Source organism: Coenobita brevimanus, chromosome 51, assembly GCF_032717465.1.
Source record: "Coenobita brevimanus isolate Jiangsu-jjx chromosome 51, ASM3271746v2, whole genome shotgun sequence".
NCBI classification, from domain to species: Eukaryota; Metazoa; Arthropoda; class Malacostraca; order Decapoda; family Coenobitidae; genus Coenobita; species Coenobita brevimanus.
Genome location: NC_137004.1, coordinates 29,031,422 through 29,053,055, shown reverse-complemented (window position 1 = coordinate 29,053,055; position 21,634 = coordinate 29,031,422). Strand labels below are relative to the sequence as shown.

The 21,634-nt window shown below is 40.8% G+C and overlaps 1 protein-coding gene across 1 annotated transcript in view; it reads right to left on the bottom strand.

Annotated features, from left to right (window-relative positions):
* LOC145400193 (uncharacterized) overlaps positions 1 to 21,634 on the bottom strand; it is a 78,773-nt gene that overhangs the window by 24,681 nt on the left and 32,458 nt on the right. Inside the window, exons 5-6 of the mRNA XM_080272707.1 lie at positions 5,865 to 6,010; positions 3,289 to 3,390 (exon numbers count right to left, since the gene is read on the bottom strand). Coding sequence (XP_080128833.1) covers positions 3,289 to 3,390; positions 5,865 to 6,010 — 248 coding nt within the window. The remainder of the gene's footprint in view (positions 1 to 3,288; positions 3,391 to 5,864; positions 6,011 to 21,634) is intronic.

Genomic DNA, 21,634 nt, shown 5'->3' with positions numbered 1-21,634 from the left:
AGTTGCCTTTCTCCTACAGTCCAACAACTTCGTTTCGGGAGTAAGAGAAAGTTTGGGTAACGTTTGTAGAAGAAACAGCGAAGCCGACCTGTTGTTTCAGTGTTACCACGTGAAAGTCTCCCTCTCCAGCACCAGGTTGATGTTATGTATATTTGCGTGTGTACATTTTTTTGTGGAGGGGTGGGGGATGGGTGGAGAAAGAAAGACTATACCCGGATAATTAGCAAATGGAAAGAGTGGCTAGGAGCATTAAGTTCTAGTGATTCTTAGTGATTAACAGAAGAGAGAGTAAGGTAAGGTGAGTTACTGTAGGTGAGATGCAGAGGAGAAAATGAGGGAGGAGAAATGTATGGGATGGAGAGATTAAAAGGGGTTGAAGGGAGTTAACCCTTTCAGTTTGATAATATTTTAGTTTATCCTTTTTACTAACAAGCTTTTTTATTCAGCAGAGGAGAGTCTTGTGTTAGTGTTGTGGTTAATGGAAGGTTGTATATATCACCCGCTCGAAAAATTTATCGGAATTTATGTAAAATTCTTTTAAAGATAGCACGAGTTAAAAAAAAGTCCTCGAGCTGAAGAAGGTTAAGAGGAGTTACGAGGAGGTGAAGTGTAAGAAGACAGCTTATTTGATTTTAGGATATGAAAGTGGAAGTTGTTCAGATTATGTTGAAGTCGAAGATGAGTTGACTAGGTTATGCAGGTGGAGGGTGAAGGAATGAGAATGGGGAGCAGTATGTTTAGAAATTTATAGTAGCATGTGAAAGTAAGGGTGGGGCTGGATGCATTTTGTATCTCTAGGTTTTAAAAAGAGAGAGAGAGAAAGAGAGAGAGAGAGAAAAAGGAAAAGATCATGTATATTTTAGTGAAGGGATGGTAATAGCAGAGGTAGTACACTAGTTGCAATATTAGAATTAAAAAAGCACGATAGGTGAAGTACTTTGGGACATATAGTGACAAATCCAATGGCATACACAAGGCAAGTCAGGTTGATTATCTCTTTCAGACACTACTGACAGTTACTGATGGTTCATCTAAAACTAAATTAATGGTTCTGTTGTTTTCACAATGAAGATAAGAATTGCCCGAAACAATCACTAAATATTTTAATGCTTCTACTGTAAAGAGGCTTAATTAAAATTTGAGACAAAATTAGAGGAAGACTGATGAGTAAGAGCAAAGAACTGAAATCGAAAGAATTATGAATATTAATGGTTTGAAATGAGAATGTGGATTTTTACCGTCCACTGAATTTACAAATAAGAATGGGAAATACATATTCCTTCGGCTTTGGTAAAGTATGGTGAACAATTTCAGCACAAAAATTATATTAATGAGAGAGAGAGAGAGAGAGAGAGAGAGAGAGAGGACAGAGCACTGGTAAAAGGAGACTGGTGTGAGAGGATGAATTTGCCTTGCCCCTAAAACATTATTACGAGCGACATAAAGGAGAATGTGCCACAGCTGATAAGTAAAATTTCTCTGTTTTGTTTTGCCGTACTTGTTCTGTTGATATTACAAACATGGATTAATGGTTTAGCCCTCTGTACTTTTATGTGTTAAATTATGTGTGTATTGTACGCTGACTGTGAAATCGTATTATTATAGGGCAAGTGTTTATGTCTGTCTACACTCTATAAAGGATTCTTACGATGATACAAGTATACTCCCAAACACACACACACACACACACACACACACACACACACACACACACACACACACACACACACACACACACTGATGTGCGCACCCCCCCCCCTAGTAAAGACATATCGGCTCATAATGAGACATTCACACGCACAATTACACACCACAAGTACCGTCACGCCCCCACCTGCACACACACACACACACACACACACACACACACACACACACACACACACACACACACACACACACACACGACTAGGCCACTGTGGGTACGAACCTCACAACAGGAACGATTGTCAAATGTTTATGAGGTGAACCTTATCCTACATCTCGGTGGATGTGAAAAAAGGTCTTGTTTGCTCTCGAAATTACACAATCCATTCCCACTGCCATTTCGATAATCGACGAAGCAGCTGTAGAGAAATTTGAGACGTCAGCAGCGAAAAGGGAGCAAAAAATCTTGTTTGGCTTCAGACTTACAAAATCCATTCCGCTGCCATTCCAATAATCGACGACGCAATGGCAGAGAAATTCAAGACGTCATGGATGAAAAAGGGAAACAAAGCGCAAGATAACTCCATTTTTCCCGCCGCCGAGGCCGTAATGGAGTATCGGTCGTAAGCAGTTAATGGCAGACCATCATTTAGTGACGTCACGGCTTCCCCCTGGCTCCATTCTTGGGTCCGCTCTCATTTCACATTATTTCGACAGTGGTTTACCTTTCGTCTGGCCTAGTTTGCCGTGGCGTGTATTTATGCATGCTTTTATATTTTTTATTCAATTTTTTTCTCATATCCATTTTTTATTGCCCCTTTTTCAAGTTTCCTTTCATGTATCATTTCCACGGTAATTAACATTCCATCTGAACTAGTTAGCTTAAACCTATACTTATGCACGATTTCACTTTTTCGTTGTCTTTTATTCTGAAGTCGCACATTATTTTGCCAGTGGGTTACGTATTGTATGGCCAGATTTTCTAATGCATTCGTTCGTGCACCTATTTCCTTTCTATTTTCACTATCTTTTCCTACCTCAGTTTCACACGTTAAATCTTCAGTGGTTTACTTTTCATCTGACCTAATTTGCGGAAAGCTTTTCTCTGTGCATTTTCTTTTATTTGTAAGTGCCTTTCATTTTAGTTATGCATCCATTCATATCCTGATTTTATATTGGGAAAGTGAGCTAATAAATTTAGAAGTGCACATATTCTCTTGTCTTATTTCATTTCGTGTTATTTTTACCAATGGCTTATGTACATCTAACGCTATTTCCATGTCATTATTGTATCGTTGGTCTTATCTCTATTTTGTGAAGGAATATGTAAATCTTGTTCAATACTCTGTTCCCTGAGGTAAGTTTTTTAACTGTTTATTTTAGAATTTTTACAACGTCCTGTAATTCCATTTACTTCCCGTAAATTTATTATAGTCAGTGACAAGAACAGTATACAGGTCCACAGTAAGTACTCTATATGTGGAATGATAAAGCTATTGATTGTGCTTATCCTTTTTCTGCAGTAGTGAGAGTCACAGCAATTTGTTAAAATTTTCTTTGCTTATTCAGATATTATTGCAAAATGTATGTATTGCTGTTATACATTCCTGTCATTATATTTAACTACCACCAATTTCCTACCTGCAGAGTGATGTAGACGCGGCCAAGGGGTTGGGTTCCGTCCTGCAGATCCAAGAACACTAGAGGCGCCTCAGTAGGGGCCAGACCAGACACCACCGACAGCTGTACAGGTCAGTGCAGGTCAGGTCAGATCACCAGAGAGTGTGATAGATAGTGGTGCGTGAGGACTACAAAGGCGGGAGGAGGAGTGTGTTTGATAAGAGAGACTGGTGAGAGGGGTTAGGTGAGGTCTGATCAGGTAATAGAAGATTTTCAGAAGATACGATTGTGTGAACAGCACGGAAGCAAGTAGGATCACATCAGATGCGAATCTATAAAAAATGGTAATGAAGAGTCTGAGGGAGCAAAAGTGGATTAAGGGAGATTGTAGAATGATGCCAGTGCGTGAAAATAAGAGGAACAAGTTGGACTGGATTAGTCAGGCTTGTTCAGGAAAATATGGAGAATATTGAAGATCATAATAACAAAAGTCAGGTAAAGTCAAGGAAAAGTATGGACAATTGCGAATGGGCGGAAAGTCAAAGAAACAAATATCCTCACCAATTGTGGTTTGATAGGGAAAATGTGGGAAGTATGAGGATATGTGGAGATGACAGTCGGCACAGCAGTGGGCAGTGGGACAGGCGAGCAAGGGAGGACGGGTTTTACGGAATTAAATGAGTTCACGATGTTATTGGGCAATATGGGCCGTGTGACTGTAAAGGGCAGGCAGGTTGGGGTCAGATCAGAAAGCAAGATGGAGGCGGGGCTGGTCACTTTACGATCAGGTGAGGTGTGTGTATGTTGAGGGGTGGGGGCAGGAAGGAAAAGCTGGCATATATGTACAGTCCATACATCAGAACACAGAAGCTAAGAATATTGTGAAACATATTCTTTTAATACCAGACGTAAGGTGATTAGATATGCAAGTGATAATGATCATAGACCATACCCTGTCTTCCCATATTATTTAAAACGCATAAATACTAAAAAAAGTAAACCAAACATACTTATCGATGCAGCAGAGGAGAGCAAACTCTAAGTAGGTAATACCTTCAGGTACGAGTATCCATTAGATCAGTATGGGCAAAATCTTCATAAATAAATTACATTACAAGGATAAATAAGTGAATAACTAAATATAGATGTAATTATTAATGTATGGTGTAATGAAATAGTTATTTTGCTTTACAAAAAGGCGACTCAAAATATCTTAGTAACTATTGGCCCATTAGCTTATTATTAGTTATTTACAAACTTTTCACTGAAATACTTACCAAAAGAATAACAAATTTTGCCTCGTGAACAGGCTGGATTCCGAAGCAAATATTCAACTGCTGATCATCTACACACAATGAATCAGCTAATTGAGAAAACTGCAGAGTGTAATAAACCACTATGCATCGGTTTTCTTGATTATGAAAAGGCTTTCGACTCAGTGGAACACATGACGGTTATAAATTCATTGCAAGAACAAAGAGTAAATGAGAAAATTGTAAAATTGCTCTAAAACATATGTAAAGAGGGAACTGCAAATGTTATATTACATAAAGACTCAGAAAAAAATAAGATTGAGAAGGGCGTGCGTCAGGGAAGTACAGTTTCACCAAAATTATTTACAGCATGCCTAGAAGGTATTTGCAGAAAGCTAGACTGGGAAAACAAAGGAGTAAACATAGACGGAGAAAAGCTAAAACATTTAAGATTTGCAGATGACATTGTCCTAATCTCAGAAACAGCAGAGACATTGCGAGAAATATTACATGACCTAAATAGAGAAAGTCTCAAAGTAGTACTAAAGATGAACCAGGGTAAAACAAATGTTTAATTCAATTACACCGAAGAGCGTCATCAGAGTAAGCGAAGAAAGTCATGAAGTCGAGGAGTACAACTACTTGGGGCAAATACTAAAACTAACGAAAGACCATGATAGCGAAATAAGGAGTCGCATTACAATTAGATGGTAAGCTTTCGGTAAACAGAGACATGAAAAGTAGCTTGTCAATATGTATGAAACAAAAAGTAGATAACGAATGTATAATCCCAGCTGTGGCATACGGTAACTGACAAAATCGATGGAAAATCAACTAATCCGTTCTCAAAGAGCAATGGAAAGGTCAGTGTTGGGAGTATCTTTAAGAGACAGAAAAAGATCAACTTGAGTAAGGGAGCAGACTAAAGACATTAGAGACGTTATAAAAGAACAGAAATGGAGGTGTTCAGGAAAGGATAATCGATGGAGCAAGAGGCTGACTGACTGGTCTCCAAGAGATTGTAAGCGTAGCAGAGAAATGTCAGACAGATGGAGAGATGAGATAGAGAAGTTTGTAGGCAAAACGTAGCAGAGACTGGCTCAGTTTCAGTCAAGGAATTCATGGAAAAGGTTGGGGGAGGCGTTTGTTCAGCAGTGGACCTGCAGTGGCTCATGATATATATATATATATATATATATATATATATATATATATATATATATATATATATATATATATAAATATATATACACTAAAAAACAGAGTCGCTAATAATATAGGGACCGTAACAAATATGAATAATATTCAGAAGATAAAAATGATAGAAAACAAATGAGAACTTACGTTAAGGAAGAGGTCACACTTGTCCTTGATGGGATTGAGGCAGTAGACGTGCAGACCCCGAGGCTCAAGGGTAAGTCGACTCGAGGTCCAGTTCCCACTGAAGGTGCCACACAGGGTTCGAGGCCAAGGTACGGGTGGGGGGGTGGCTAGAAATTGAGGAAAGTTGGGTTGAAGCAAGACATGGACGGATGAGTATAGATGGGTGAATAACAGAAGGTGAACTGGAGAGGAAGAAAAGAAGTGTTGGGCTGACGAAAGGGGGAACTTGGGGATAATAACAGTTAGTGGTGAATAGATATAATAGAAGAAAATAAGAAGAGAGTAGTGCGGACTGCAAGAGGGTGAGGCTGAAGAAAAGCGGAGATTGTTAGAAGAAAGAGGACATATTGTGGAAGAAATATGGATTAAAGACAAAGACGAGAAAATGGGAACAGATCGAGAAGAACAGGAGGAGGAGAAATAACAAAGGAAAAATAAGAACGATGTACTGAGGAAAGAGAGGAGGAGATGAGAATAGCAGAAAGCTGGAGTGGATAAGCAGTTGAAGAAGAAAAAATAAGAGGGGAGAAGATAAGGAGAGAAGTATGAGGAAGTAGAAGAAAGAGAAAATATTACAGAGGAAGGAGAGAAACAATGTACTGAAGTAAAAGAGGAGAAGAGGTGAATAGTAGAAAGATGTGGTGGACAGAAGAAAGAGGAGAAATTAAAGAAAAAATATAAATTTAAGTAAGAAGGGAGACGATGAGGACAGAGAGAAACATGCATTGACAACAGAAAGATGAGAAAATAAAAAGGATGCAGAGGCAATTTGAACTGAAGAAAGATTAGAGATGATGAAGTTAGAGTAAAACAATGGTGGACAGAGAAACAAGATGTTAGAGACGGAAGATTGATTTTAAAAAGTAAGATGAGGATGCAGTAATGTATGGAGACTGGAGAAAAGTAAAGATAGAAACAGGAGGAGACTGCAAAAACGAAAATTAATATATTGGAGAGGGGAATGGGACGATGAAGAGAAACAGAGAGCACTGGAGATGATAATAATATCTAGAGAGGAGGAGGACGGGCGTTATAGAGATTCTGTATCGGATGGGAGAAAGACGAGAAGAAGGAAAAGAATAGAGGAAAGGAACAGTAAGAGAAAGAATAGCATAGAACGGAAGAGAAAGGTAAGGACGAAGGTGGAAAATGAAAGAGAGGATAAAAAGAAACAAATGAGAGAATAAAAAAAATAGGGCGATAGAGAAGAGAGAGATGGTAAAGAGAGAGGGACCATAAAGAGAAAACACAACGATAGAGAAAGAGAAGTTAAAGAGAGAGAGAAAGATTAAAAAAAGAGGTATGATAAAGCGAAAGAGCGATAAGAAAGAGAAGAAGTGAGGAATGAGAAACGAAGAAAGGATAAGGTGAAGAAAAGAGAGACTATATGAATGGAGAACGGGATGGGGTAAAACTGGTAAATGTAGTAAGTGAAACAAGAAGGAAAGAGAAGGAACGATAATTCTGCATGATCATGTCCAGTACGGCGGGCCTTTGACAGGAGAGGACGAAAATAGGCGAGGATCTAGGAAAGGATGTGTGTGGAGAATAATGGAATAAAGTCTTGATGATGGGAAAGCCTTGTGAGATGTAGAAAGGAATAAAGTTGAAGTTGTAGGTGATGTTGATGATGATGATGATGATGATTATTATTATTAGTGGACAGCCCGTTCCTTTGTTTCTATTTCCAGCCAACAGATGGACTTGCCACACGCCATTTTAAGCCACCAACTGTGGTACTTATTGCCCATTGCATGTCTTGTTACTGGGGAGTCTCGTGCAATAAGGTGTATAAGCGATGGCGGGGATGCTTTTATGGCATGTCAAAGGGCTTATGGAAGAATACTGCAGCTAGTAACAACAATTTTTAATCCCAGTGATAAAAATATCCCTGGTACAATGGGGTTCCAACCTGCAAATTCAGAAGGAAGGAAAGGGGGAAGAGAGAATTTAGAGAAGGTTAAGGGTAGAAAGATTATAAGGAAATGAGAGCAGTGAAAGAAAAAGAGGAAAAAATAAGGAGACGGAATGAAAGTTGTAAAGTGAGGAAGACATACAAATGACGGCTAGGTGAGGAAGGGGAAAGTTGAGGAGGGTAAAATAGAAACAAATGTGAGAAATATGAGAGAACAGGAAAAGAAGAAAAAAAGCAGAGTTGGGACAGAAGGGAATAGAAGAAGACAGGGAAAAAATGGGAAGGAAATTAGAACGACGAGGATGAGAAAAGAGTACAGAAAATTATTACGGAAAAGAATTATAATAAAACAAAAGAAACTGAGAGAACGATGAAAGATGCAAGTAAGAAGAGAATCAAAAACAAAAGTTGAAAAAGGACTGAGGTAAGTGGAGGAAGGTTAGGAGGACAGGCAGTTTCCTTGAGGCAAGTAAGATCGTCTGGCGTTGACCGCAGTAAGCCCCGACAATCGTCTGCGATCTTTGATGAATTGTTTGAAAGAGGAGGAGAATATGAGGTATTTTCTTATCTTAATTACGTAAAAACTTGGAAGAAAATATCATTTCTGAGAATATAGAATAGACACAAGGAAGGATTTCCAGCAGAAAGTGAAAACAGTTGAGAAAACATCTCTGTGTTGGTCAGGAAAATGCCCAGCGAAGATGAAAAAAAAAAAGGACCTACTTAGAGAGGCTTAATTAAGGGATTGCCTGAAATTAGCTGAGGCCGAATGAGATGGGCGACTGGTGTGGACTGGGATTAGATGTGGGTGTAGTTAAGTGGGTGTTGAACGGAGTGTGAAACGGCACAAGATGGGGTAGAGGATAGCTTGTGGTAATTATAGCCACAACCGAGACTATCTCACTTCTCTGACTCTAACAGCATGAACTTACTCTGTAATTGGAGCAGTAACAGCATAGTTTGCACGTTGTGAATCAGAAATCATGTGATCTTTATTAGCATAAATTTGTAGAGCTTATCGTGAGCAGTGACATCCAATCGTAACTTTTCTTCGCTTATGACAGTAGTGGAACGCAGCAATGGGGCGTTTAGTGAGAACGTAACGGAGGAGAGATATAAAGAAACATAACAGGATCATAAAGGTTGTGGTTCTTGCTGGACAAGCTCATGGTCCACACTGACTGAGGAAACCTACGACGTGGAGATAACCAACTGACATTGAACGAACAGCGCACAAGTCATACCTGAGATGCTTTGCTATTGTATTTATTAAAAAAAAAAAAAAAAAAAATGGGGCCAGTTTCAGTAAACTAGATTCCTTACCAGGTAATAATTATAGGGTACCATTTGTTTAGCAGTATTTTTTCACTTTGATAAAAACTCTCATTTACTCAATAAGTGTTTGGTAGCCGTGTGAGTGAAGCTACAGGGATAAGCCAACAGTTTGACACAAAAGTTCAATAGGGTTTACGAATATTTCTCATCTGTGCCCATTTGGGTAGAATGTAGATCCCAGTTAATGTGACACAGTGTTGCTATTTACAATGGTTACAGTGTTACTCTCTGTGCATGTGTCGTCTCAAGAGATACCTAGTCTGAGTTTGTATGAGAGTAAGGAAGTGTGCCGTCACAATTCTGAGATGTCGCACGTGGAGACATTGCTGCGAGGGGAGAGATGCGACCAGGGTTGTTAACTGCGTAATTGGTGAGTATATCTGCATCTGATGATCTTGTTTTATGTTCTTGGTGGCGTATTGTTGTAGATGCGGTTGTAGTAGCATACTTGATTAGTTCTTATTTGTCTAGGTGTGACTGCAGTGTTGAACATATAATAACATAGATGTTGAAAACTCTTGTGTCTTGATGAAGAAAACTGTGTTACCCTCATGTTTAGGTGGTCCTTTCTTTCAGAACTGTGGTTCTGTGCATTTTTGTGGATGAGGTGGTGGCATGAAACGCCTTAGTCTGTCGGGACTGCGGATCATTGTAATATCTGTTGCTTTATGAGGGTCTGATTCATCCTGTTAATGACAATATGCACTACTTGTATACCAGAGATGTTTTTTAATCAGGTTTGATCATTGTATGCAAGTGTTCTAAATATGCTGAGTCTTGGAATGCTTTTGGTGATTATGTTATTAATGAATTTCAGAAATGACGATGTGTTGTATTTCACCCTCTTGTGTGTGTGTGTGTGTGTGTGTGTGTGTGTGTGTGTGTGTGTGTGTGTGTGTGGCTTGAGTTTTGTTTAATACAGTATTATGCACGGTATTATTTGGTGTTTTTGTTTGTTGTCAGTGAGAATTGTAATCAGTAACCTGTTAGTGGTTGTTTTGGTATTTTCAATCCACGACTGCACTGTGGTAGGTGTGGTTTGTTATGAGGATGTCGTCTGTGCACATGGGTCTGTACTGGTTTGGACGATTGATAGTACTTAAACTGAAGAGAGCAGACGAGAGGTTGGAGCTCTAAGGCACACACCGTTTGGGATTTCTAATGATGAATCTCACTAAGAAATGTATAAATTCGATATAGGAATGTAACCAAATGGCGTATGGGACGAACATAACACACGAGTACTAATGAAAATGTAAGGCAAGAGCATAACAGGAACATATCAGTCTAACATTGCGGAAGTGTATTAGATGAAAGACAAAGGAGCACAATAAATGAACGAAACAGATTTGCATTATAGAAATTTAACAACAAAATATATTGTAAGAGCGTAACGGATTAGGATAATTGAGGAGGTCATTACAGGCACGTAATTATGACTCATGTATACGATTGGCCCACCATGCAATTAGCCCGACCCCACCTGACCGCCCCTTGTGGAGCTCCATCGCTCAGCGTGCCTCACCCGGCCTCGCCCCCCAGTCCACCACCCTTGTCCGACGCCCTTTTCTGGTTCCTGTTTATTTTATACTCCTGTTCACCCCATTCTTTCACTCTTTTCCCCTCCTCCCCTTTTCCCCACGCCTTGATACCATCTCGCTTCCCTTCCTCGCCGCCATCTTGAACCCTTCACTTCTCCTTTTCTTGACTTTTTACTTACATCAACCCTTCTTGCCCCGTTTCACGCCTAGTCTCGTCCCACTCCAGGTCCTAGTACCCGTCTACCTCGTCAAAACTCCTCTTATCCCCTTCCCCAGCCCCATCTTGTTCAACTACTTGTCCCCGGCCTTACCTACTTTGTCTTCCTTGCCCCCTTCCTCTAACCTACATCAAGCCCGTTTCTCACCCCACCTTCACGTCCCTTCACGCACTAGTCCTGCTTTCTCATATGGTTTCACTCTTGGGGGAGTTTTTCCCTGTCAGATAAAAATGAATTCGCGAAAGTAAAAATCTCATTCCGATAACCTTGATTTCCCCCTTCCTTCGTTCTCGTCTCGTTCTGTTTTTGTCTGCTCGACGTTCCTCGTTTGTTCTTGCCCTTTTTCTCTTCCTTCTATTATGCCACTCTTTCGTTCACCATTTTCCTCCCTCATTTCGCCCCAGTTCTTGTTCCGTCTCCATCCTCACTCTCATCTCGATCTCTCTTCATCAGTTCCTTGCCCATGTCTTGCCTTCCGTGCCGCTTCACTCTTTACTTTCAGCACCAGCCCCCTCATCCCCCATCTCCTCCCTCCTCTTATTCCCATCTCACTCTCTCTTACATCATCTATTCTCGTTGTCGTCCCTAATTTTCCTCGCTGTCTGGCCCTCACCTTGGCCCTTCTCCACCTTTACCTCGCTCCCATACTTCTCTGCTTATTTTTAGTCATAATTCACCCCACTTTCATTCTCTCCCTACTCTCACTCGTGTCTCAAGTCTTCACCTTCCACACCTACCCACCCACGCGTCTCGTTCCACTCCTCACCCTCGACCTTTTCCCAGCACACTCCTTGTTTTCACTCATCTATCACCCTTGACCCAGCTTGTCTCCTCTTTACCCTCTCCCTATCTTTCTGTCTCTACTTCCCTCTCTTTCTTCAACATATACCCACTTCCCCTTCATTTTGTCCTCCTTATGTCTACCCGAGGGTCACCCCTCCCCTCTCACCTAGCTTCATCTTCCTGTAGCATCCCTTGTCGCGTCATAAGCACATAATATCCATTCTTCCTCGCTGGTATCTCACGCCTGATCTTTTTTACATCTTTCTCCGATCAACTACCCCCCCCCCTCGCGTCCTCCCCCGTGGTTTCCACATCTCTTCCAACCTCCCGCCCTTTATCTCATCCTGACTCCCTCATCTCTCCTTCGACATTCTTGTTGTATTTTTCGAAACGAAAATGGCCCTTTTCTTTCTACTTAGTGTTCATATTCTCGTTCTTCTTATCATTGCTCATTACTAAGCCGTCATGACAGAATTGAAAGATCTGAAGCTCACTATGCGTGTACCTGGGCATAGCATCTCAAGGCATCTTTCTCAGATTTTCAATTTAGATCTTCAGGTTTACTTTATTTCTCAGAGTGTGTAGAAAGACGGGTGCAGAGCCATTAGATGATAAAATAACTCGTCCCAGCAAGGGCATGTGTTCTGTTTGGCATCTAATGCGATCACTGTATGGGATGAATACCATCCAAATGTGTAGTTTAGCTTGTTAAAGACGTATGAGAAGCAAAGTTTGGGAAATGTCATATATCTTGCTCCTAGATTTTATATCTCTGGTTTTCCCTCCATGAACAATATATTTTGTCTTGCTCCTTAAACTATCCCATATTTCGCCTCCTGCCATCTCCACTCCATCATTTTCCCCCTTCCCCCTCAACTTACAAATAAATAATATTTAGAATACCGGTGTTTGTCTGCTAATCCCCAGCTAAGCATGTTCGCTTATGAATAATACTTTTATGAATCATGATGTCATACAGTTCAAAACATGGAGTGCGTTCGAGTAACTGGAGAACGTGGAATTGTTCCTGATACTGACAAATTATTTCCTTTGTTGGTAAAAAGAGCATAGAATATGGCTTCCTTCATTCTATCCTATGAATTTTCATAACATCTTTTCTCTTCGGCATGGCAGTCATTTTCGCTTTTCTGCCTGTTTCACCTGAAAGTTTTGGTGGTGGGGGGGGAGGGGGGAGAAGGAGCCTTCTTGTTTTCCTATCCTTGTTTTTTGACAGATGAAATAGTTATGTTAGTTTACAACCTATCATTTAACAAATACCTCGCATGGAGCAGTAGGTATGATGGTGCTTGTTTTCCGTTGTAACTCCTCTGTTTCTTCCTTCTTCCCTCTAACATCCTTCGTTTCCTCGCTCTTCTCCCTCAGCTCCATCGATTCTTACCCTATCCTCCCTCAGCTCCCTCGATTCTTCCCTCTTCCCCCTTAACTCCCACGTTTCTTCTCTTTTCCTCCTCAACGCTTTCGTTTCTTCTCTCTTTTCAACACAGCTTCCTCTTTCATCCCTTTTCCTTTTTCACGTCCCTCATTTCTTCCCCGTTCTCTCTCAGCTCCCTTACGCTCCCTTGTTTCACGTTCTCTCCACCTCAACATTCCTCCCCTCTGCCTCTTCCCCTTCGTCCTCCACCCCCTCCCCCTCGACCACCCCCCGCGCCTGACCTCACGATAATGAATTGAGAACAAATTGAGGCAGCCCCCGGAACTGACCTAACCTCGTTTTTCGGGTCACGTGCAGGTCGGACACTAAATACACAGAAAATAATAAATGTTGAGTCTGCGGTTCCTATTCTTATTTCCGTAACACCTCCCTATCATCCCTTTGTAATATGTTACGTATATTATGCTGATATGAAAGAGAATAACATACAGGGAAAACATTATGTCGTAGTTGTGGAAAATAGATCTAAGGAAGAAGTACTAATCATAATCCGAAGCTACTGATAACACAGCCCCAAGACCCATTTGTTGTGATTGTACAGGTGGTTAAGTGAATGAAAATCAGCTAATAATTCTGTGTATTGGGCATTATGCAGAACGATTATTAAAAGGATGCATATTTATTTGTACTGAAGAACCATTTTTTTTCACGGTTCAACGCACAGTCTGTTGCATGTAAAATTCAGTGATTAAAAATATTACGAAGTGCAGTAGTACTGTAATTCATAAGACATTCCATTTTCGCAAAAACTGACAGTCTTTTTGCTTTGCTTAGTGGCAGCAGAATTCAGTATGACAACACATCAAATTTACTGATAATAATAATAATAATAATAATAATAACAGTGCCGAAGTAGTAACATATATCCATTAAAATATATTATTAATTTTCATCATTGCTGTTGTTATTAATTGGCTAGACAACTTTTCCCTTAATCTCCCAAAATCTGTGAGAGTAGTCACGTACATCGATACGGACTTCCCCCTCCTCCCCTCCTCATTCCTCCCCCTCCCCCTCCCCTCCCCCGTGTTGACACCACCCCCCGCTGATAACACCCACACAACTGATAGCCACTCGAGCACGAAGGTCACTGATTGGAACATAAGGGGAAGGTTGGAAGTGGAGAGTGGGTCAGGGGGGAAAGTGGTCAGGGAAAGAGTAATGGGCTGAGGTTAAAATGCTTAGAGAAAGGATAGATTAGGGGCTACGAGGGATAATAAATGGAAAGGGACAGGAACCGAAGTGGTAAAAAAGAGAAGTGGGAGGAAGAAAGTGAATAAAGATAAAGGGAGGGAGAACGTGTCAGTCAGACTAGGAAATAAAATGGAAGAGAAAAGAGGGGGATTAGGAGGAGGGGGGTATTGACTGACAGAGAGAGAGAGTTGGTCAGAGTGTAGCAAAGAGAATAATGTTGTGGACACGTGAAGGAAAAGGTAGAGGTAAAAGAAAAAACTGAAAGCGGCCAGGGAAAGGAAAAAGAGAGTGTAATGGCCAGGGAAAAGATGGATTGGTCAAGAAGTAAGAGAGGGAAAAGGAATTAGATGGTGGACAAGGATGTGGAGTTGTAAAGGAGATGAAATAAGAAAACGAAAGTGAATAGAGTGAAGGAAAGTGGGGGAATGGTCAGACGCACGATTGATTAGGGAGAAAAAGGCAGTTGAAAAAGGAAAAAAAAACGCACAGTGGAAGTAATAAGGGACTGACTAAGGGGTGGATGGAAAAAGGAAAGGGTCAGTGAGGGAAAAGGTTAGAGAAATGGCAGGGCAGGGAGTAAGAAGCAGGAAATGTAAGAGATGGCGGAAATAAAAGGGAAAGGCAATGGAGGTGTCAGGGAAAAAGAAATAATTAGAGACAACGGGAAAGGGGAGACGATGACCATAAGAGGAAAAGGAAACGACAAGCGGAAAAGCGGAAAGGGAGATGAAATGTAACAGACCGAATTATAACACAAGGCGTGGGAATGATCAATAGGATGTAGGGATAAAAATAAACAAGAAGTGGACAAAAAAAAAAGAGGAAAGAGATAATGAAAGCTTGAGAAATGAGAGAAGAAAGGTGCAATGAAGGGAAAAGATAAGTGATAAGGTGGCAAGCATCGAAAATGGAGAAGGGGCGTAAAAGAAAACAGGGGATGCAAACAGGGAATTAAACGAATGGAGGAAAAAGGCAGAGAATGGAAAGATAAAAGGGATGCATGAAGGAAGTGGACAGAGTTGAAAAGGAGGAGGCAGTGAGAGAAGCAAGAGGAGATGTTGGATACAAATCTAACCTAACCAAACCCAAGCAGCCTAACATAACCTAACAATAAAAAGAGGAAACTAGAGACGGAACGTGAAGGGCGTGAAGCGGTAGTGGAAATGAGGTGGAAAGGAAAGATGGTGGAGAAAATCTGGATAGTGATAATGAAAGAGAATGAAATAGCACAGACGAATCACGAGAAGTAGCGGAGGGAGAAGCTTGTGATGAGGGAAGATTAAGAACTGATTCGAGGGAGGGAAAAATGATGGGGAAATCGAAGGAAAAATTGGAACAAAGGGAAGGAAGGAGGGGAGGAGAAAAGGAACAGAAGAAATTATAAGGAGAAATGATGGCGAGATAAGATGTGAAAAACTGGAAGAGGTGTGAGTGAAATAAAAACGGGAAAAGACGAGAGAAGAGAAAAAAGAAAGAAAAAGAAACCCAGCTTGAGAAAAATGAATGAGAGACAGGGAAACATAACACAAGAAGAGATGTTAAAGGAAATGATGGAGAGAATAGAGAGGCCAAGTAATGCAACTGTAGTGACTTGATAGGAGCGAGAAGCAAGTAAATGGTGGACAAGTATGGTGCATTGATAGATAAGGAGAGAGAGAGAGAGAGAGAGAGAGACTGCAGGGATGGTCAGGGAGAGAGACTAGGGAAGAAGAGAGAAAAGAGAAGGAAGCCAGGAAGTAGAGCAGCGAGAGTGTAGTAGGTAAGCAGATGCCAAGAAGACCTAGATTAATACCTGTTGACTGCAAGGGAATCATTAATGAGGGTAATCATTGTGCTTAGTCTCATTCTTCCCCATGAAGATGACCCGGAACAGTCGATAGTACAACCAGGTCCTCATCTGTATTGTACTATTGTGTGTGTGTGTGTGTGTGTGTGTGTGTGTGTGTGTGTGTGTGTGTGTGTGTGTGTACTCGAGCTCGTGTGCGAGCGTGCGTGCGTGCGCGCGCGCGTGTGCGTGCAAGTGCAAGCTTACGTCCGTGCGTGTCTGTGTCTGCAAGTAAGTCTGAGAGAGAGAGAGAGAGAGAGAGAGAGAGAGAGAAATGAAGAAAGGTGTGGGTAGGTAGAAGGTCATCCAACTAATGCAGGAGAGGGAGTCGTGATGGGAGGGAGCGAGATGTGTGGTGGCGGGGTCCCACTTGAGTTACGGCCCATCATGTATAAGGTAATCTTGATGGTGACGTGGCCGGGGCTCTCCACAAGTCCTGATTGTGGCCCTAACCTTTTTAGTAGACCCTTGGTTGCCACTGTGTTCTTGCCACGAGGCGTGTTTGGGTAATGGATGCAGCTGGATATGTTTACCCACGTTAGTTGATGGGTGAGCTGCAGGAATTTGATGTATTCATAGCAGACAGTGGATGTATGACTTTAATTCATGGTAATAAATGTTTCAGTTCCTAGTATACAGAGCAGTAATTTAATGAAAATTAGGATACTACTCTTAGGATGAGGCGAGAGACATTAAACATCAGTAACTGAAAAGCATTATAAAGTATTAAACAAGTATGGTATATTACCTTCAAGTGATGATATAACCCAGTTCCTGCTCAAACACTAATGGATAATTGCTTGAGAACTGTTAAGAACTCCAGTGACCCAGTAACAATCCAGAATTGGTGACATCTCTTTATCCGGGAAGCACAACCGCTGGAACCTTCACACCTACCACACAACAACTATTCACAACCATCCGGCTCTCCCCCTCCCCCTGACAAGTCGATAAACCTTAGAGGCATTAGGAACCTGTATATATGTCCTTGGCGGCAGTGAACGGATAGAGGATGGATAGGGGATGGTGGTAATGGAGGGTGATGGGTGAGGTGTGCGAGTGGACCTGTGTGAGAGATAGGGTCGGTTGGAGGGCAAGGGGTCAGGGCAGATTAGACTAAAAAGATGCTATTCAGTAGGTGATGGTGGTAGTGTTGGTAGTAGTGGTGGTGGTGGTTAAAGGTTGCTGACTGGTACCCTTGTTGTTTTTTATTATTATTTTTTTCTTAATGCTGGTGGTGTTGTTGTTGAGGCTGATATTCTTACGGTTATGGTGATTATTGTTGTGGTTGAGAGAAGTTGTTCTTGTTGTTGACAGTAGTTGTTCTGGGTATTTTTTTGTGGTTGGTGGTGGTTTTTGTGGCTTCTGGTAACTGTTGTACTTTTTGTTGCTTATAATGTTAATACTTTCTGCAGTTGTCATTGGTCATTGCTGCTGGGGATGATGAATGTTGGTTTAATGCCTTACTTGTTGATGTTAATGTTAGTGTTACCGATGATGAAATATAATTGTTGGTAACAACCCCGAATAAAGTTGGTAATGTTTTTAAACGGGTCTCATTCAGTCTCACTGTCTGTTTCTGTCTGTCTGTCTGTCTCTTAACTATTAAAAACCTTGAACTAGAAACCTCATTTTTTTTGTAGGTTGGTAACTACTGACCATATCTAGGACAGGAATATGAGGGTCATGGGTCAAAGATTAGTCACTGGAATGAGCAGGTACAGCCGAGGACCAAAGGTTGCCTAATATTTCACCCCTTCTACTTCTCACATGCTTCTGTTGACTAAATATTCCTATATAGAGAGAGATAGGCTTGGTATATTTAATTTACCATAGATAATATGATGTTTCAGAGGAATGTGACGCACTGGCCCACAGTGTGAAGTAGACGAAGTGGAATATTAAGCGACCTTTTATCCGTGACTATACCAGACCTTAGCGAGTAGTTATTTCTCAGCTTGGAGGCATTCTATGTGCAGTTGCTTAAGACTGCTGTTATGTGTGATGGTGATTGTTGTAGAGTGAGGTAGCTGTTGTACTTGCTCTTGCCGGTGCGGCAATTGTATGCAATGATTGTTGGTACTGTAGTTTTATCTGTTGTGTATATTGGTGAAAGTTGAGGCTGATGGTGACTAGCTTTATTTCCTGACTGAGGTTTTTGGATTTTTTTTTTTTTACGGAGGTTGCTAGTAGCGTTGATGTTGTGGATGGTTGTTGCTTTTGTTGTTGTTGTTGTTGTTGTGGATGTTGTCAGAGCTGCTGGTGATGGAGATAGAGTTGATGTTGTTGTTGGTTGTTACTGTGATTCGTGGTTATTGTTGTATTTGCAAAGTTAAAGTTGCTGGTTGTTTGAGTGATGGTTGTCGGTGTTGTAGATGTTGATGGTGTTGAAGGTGTTTGATTTAATTGCTGAATTTCTCTTAGTTATAGCTTTTAATTTCCCGCTGATAGTGGTGATATATGTCATTTCAGAGTATTTATATACAGTACACGTTGTAGACGCTGTTATACTTGTTAATGCTGCTTTTACTATGGTTGATTCACCGTAGTTGTTAGCTAAGGGTGATGGTGCAGGTTATACCCATATAACGCTAACATGCTTAAAACTGCCATCTCTCCACCTTGACTGCTAAATTGTAACAGCAGAATATGGTGCTAGTCACGAGAAGTTCTGTGAAGATGCTATAGAGCCGTGGTATTTATGGAGATGATACAGAGCCGTATTCTTATACTGCTAGCAGCCTACATGGAAAAAAGCTTCTAAAGGACGAAAAGATGGGCCAAGTTAAGGTGAATGATGTAGTTGTTGTTCTAGTCAGTGATGCCCCGGCTGTGAGGATTTTTTTTTTTTTTTTTTTTTTTTTTTTTTTTTAATGATGTTTCAACTGCAGGTAATGGATTTTTTCAAATGTGCAAGCATTGGTATCGTCGTGGGTAATCTTGAGCTGCATGTGATTGTTAATGCTACATTTTGTTGTCGGTGGTAGCTGGTGTAGCCTAATGCTGTAGCTTTATTTCGCTAGTTGGATTGAATTTGTAAATTATTGCTGCTGTTCTAGTTGTACTGGTGCTGAGAATGCTGAGGATGTTTAATGTTGTCTTTCATGTTCATATTTTGCTTCCAGTTCCGGCTAACAGAAAAACGATTAATAAATTATTAAATGAAAGAAAGAAAGAAAGAAGGGTGAAGAAACAGATGAAAATGTTTATCACATATCTGTTTGCTCATGTTTCTTAAGGGTATGAGTATTCAGTGTGTGTGTGTGTGTGTGTGTGTGTGTGTGTGTGTGTGTGTGTGTGTGTGTGTGTGTGTGTGTGTGTACGCGCACATGCGTTAGTCGTATATTTTGGCATGAATCAGTCTCTCTTTGGACAACATGAAAGGGTCAGATGAGATACCAGGCTCGTAACTTTTGCGACAGGCAGAACAGCACTGGGCTAGTTAGTGTAGTTGGACGGGGTAAGAACGTACCCTATTTCATATACATAACTTTGTGTTGTGCTACATTGTATGATTCTCATCTTACTGTTTTTTCTTACAAGCTGTCTCTCTGGCTAAATACATCAGGTAGCATTAGTAGGCATGAAATGAAAAACACGTCATCATACAGAAGGGGTAATTGTAATTACTAACCCCTTTGCAACGAGGCTTCTTTCCGTGCCTTCTTTACCCTCGCATGACTGTTGACTTTATATAGGGGATTTATTCACCCCAGTGTAGAGTACAGCTCTCATGTGGGAGGGGGGGCTTCCCACATATAGCTCTTCTCAACAAGGTGAGGCCAAAGGTTTTTCGTCTCATTAACTCTCCTCCTTTAATTGGCTCCCTTCAGTCCCTGTCTCTTCGCCGCATTGTTGCATCTTTATCTCTTTTTCTATCGCAGCTTCAGTGGTCACTGCTTCTCTGAAGTGTCTGCTTGCATCTGTCCACCACTACGACAGGCGCGTAGTACCCGTCTAGTACCAAACTCTCAACCCCTTTCGGTCCAGCTCTCTAATGCAAGACTTAACCGTTACTCACAGTCCCTCATGTATACAACAGGTTACTCTTGAACTGACATCCTATGTCTGTATTTCCTACTGCCTATGACTTCTTGTCTTTTAAACGCAGTGTGTCCCGGCATCTTGAAATGAACGGATCTTGAATTTGGCTCTCAGTTATTTTGTTTTTAATTTTTTGTAGAGGGGAACAGTCTTGCGGGCTTCTGGCCTTTGGTTCCTTCTCTCTTGCATAAAAATGCAGATTTAGCTGTATGGCGGTTGCAACATTTAAATCATAATGAAGGGTAGTAGTACATTTGGTTGTCATGGTTAGTGTGTAATCGTTGTTGTTTAGGCATTTTATTTTTGCAGTTGTTATGGATTTCTGGTTATATGTGATGCTTTAATATTATTAACCTTTTTATTCTGGGGCATTTCTATTAACCTGAATAGAATCGTTACAAGAAAGTGGAAACTTCATAATCGTACCAGAAGAATAAAAATGATGTTTTTATGTTACTTTTCTTATTTAAAAAATGATTAATATTAGTATACTATACTTGTAACTTCTGCTATTTATGTTCATTTTACTGCAAAACTAGTATTACAGTAGTTGTTCTTCTTGATAGTAGTACTTATTTCTAGAAGTACTCATTATATGAATCAGTCTACAAATGTACCTAGAAATGTAAATAACAAAAAGAAAATATGTGGTGTCGAGGTCTGTTTTCGTCAGGCTAGATATTAGAAAGCGATTTGTTGTCGATAAGATATAATGCTCCCAGCGATAAGGGTGAAGAAATCGCAGCAAGAAATAGAGTGATAAAGAGATGATAATGATAAGTATGGGTTCAAAAAGAAGATAAAAAGTTCGATCAATCAGTCAGTCAACCTATCAATCAGTCAGTCAGTCTATCTGTATCTGTCTACCTATCTATCTATCTATCTCTGTCTCTCTCTGTCTCTCTCTCTCTCTCTCTCTCTCTCTTCATTCATTCATTCATTCATTCATCATCCAGTCCTACTTTGTCCCATGAGGAGCGTAGGAGCCCGTGGCTAGGCAAATTGGTCCTGACATTCAAGATGAGAGTGACCAGCCTCACTCATCCCTGAGTGGCATTACGTGAGCAATAAGCCCCAACCACCACTTGGATATAAACCTTCACCGGCTCAATCCGATTGGAGCGCCGTAATTACCCACTAAACCACCAGGCGCTAAAATATGGTTATATGGTTACCGCCCAGCGTAGTAAATGGTTTCCTGGTGTACAGGAAACCATTTGGCTTCTTACTCAGTATAGAGTCACCCACAGGCAGAAGGAAGAGGAAAGAATGAAGGAAAGAAAGACAGAAAAGGGAGTGTAAAGTCACCCGTAGTAAGAAGGACGAGGAATGAATGAAGGAAAGAAAGACAAAAGAGGATGGAAAGAAAGAAGGATGGAGGAGAGGAAAGGGCAGACACCCGAGAGCAGCACTACATCGATTG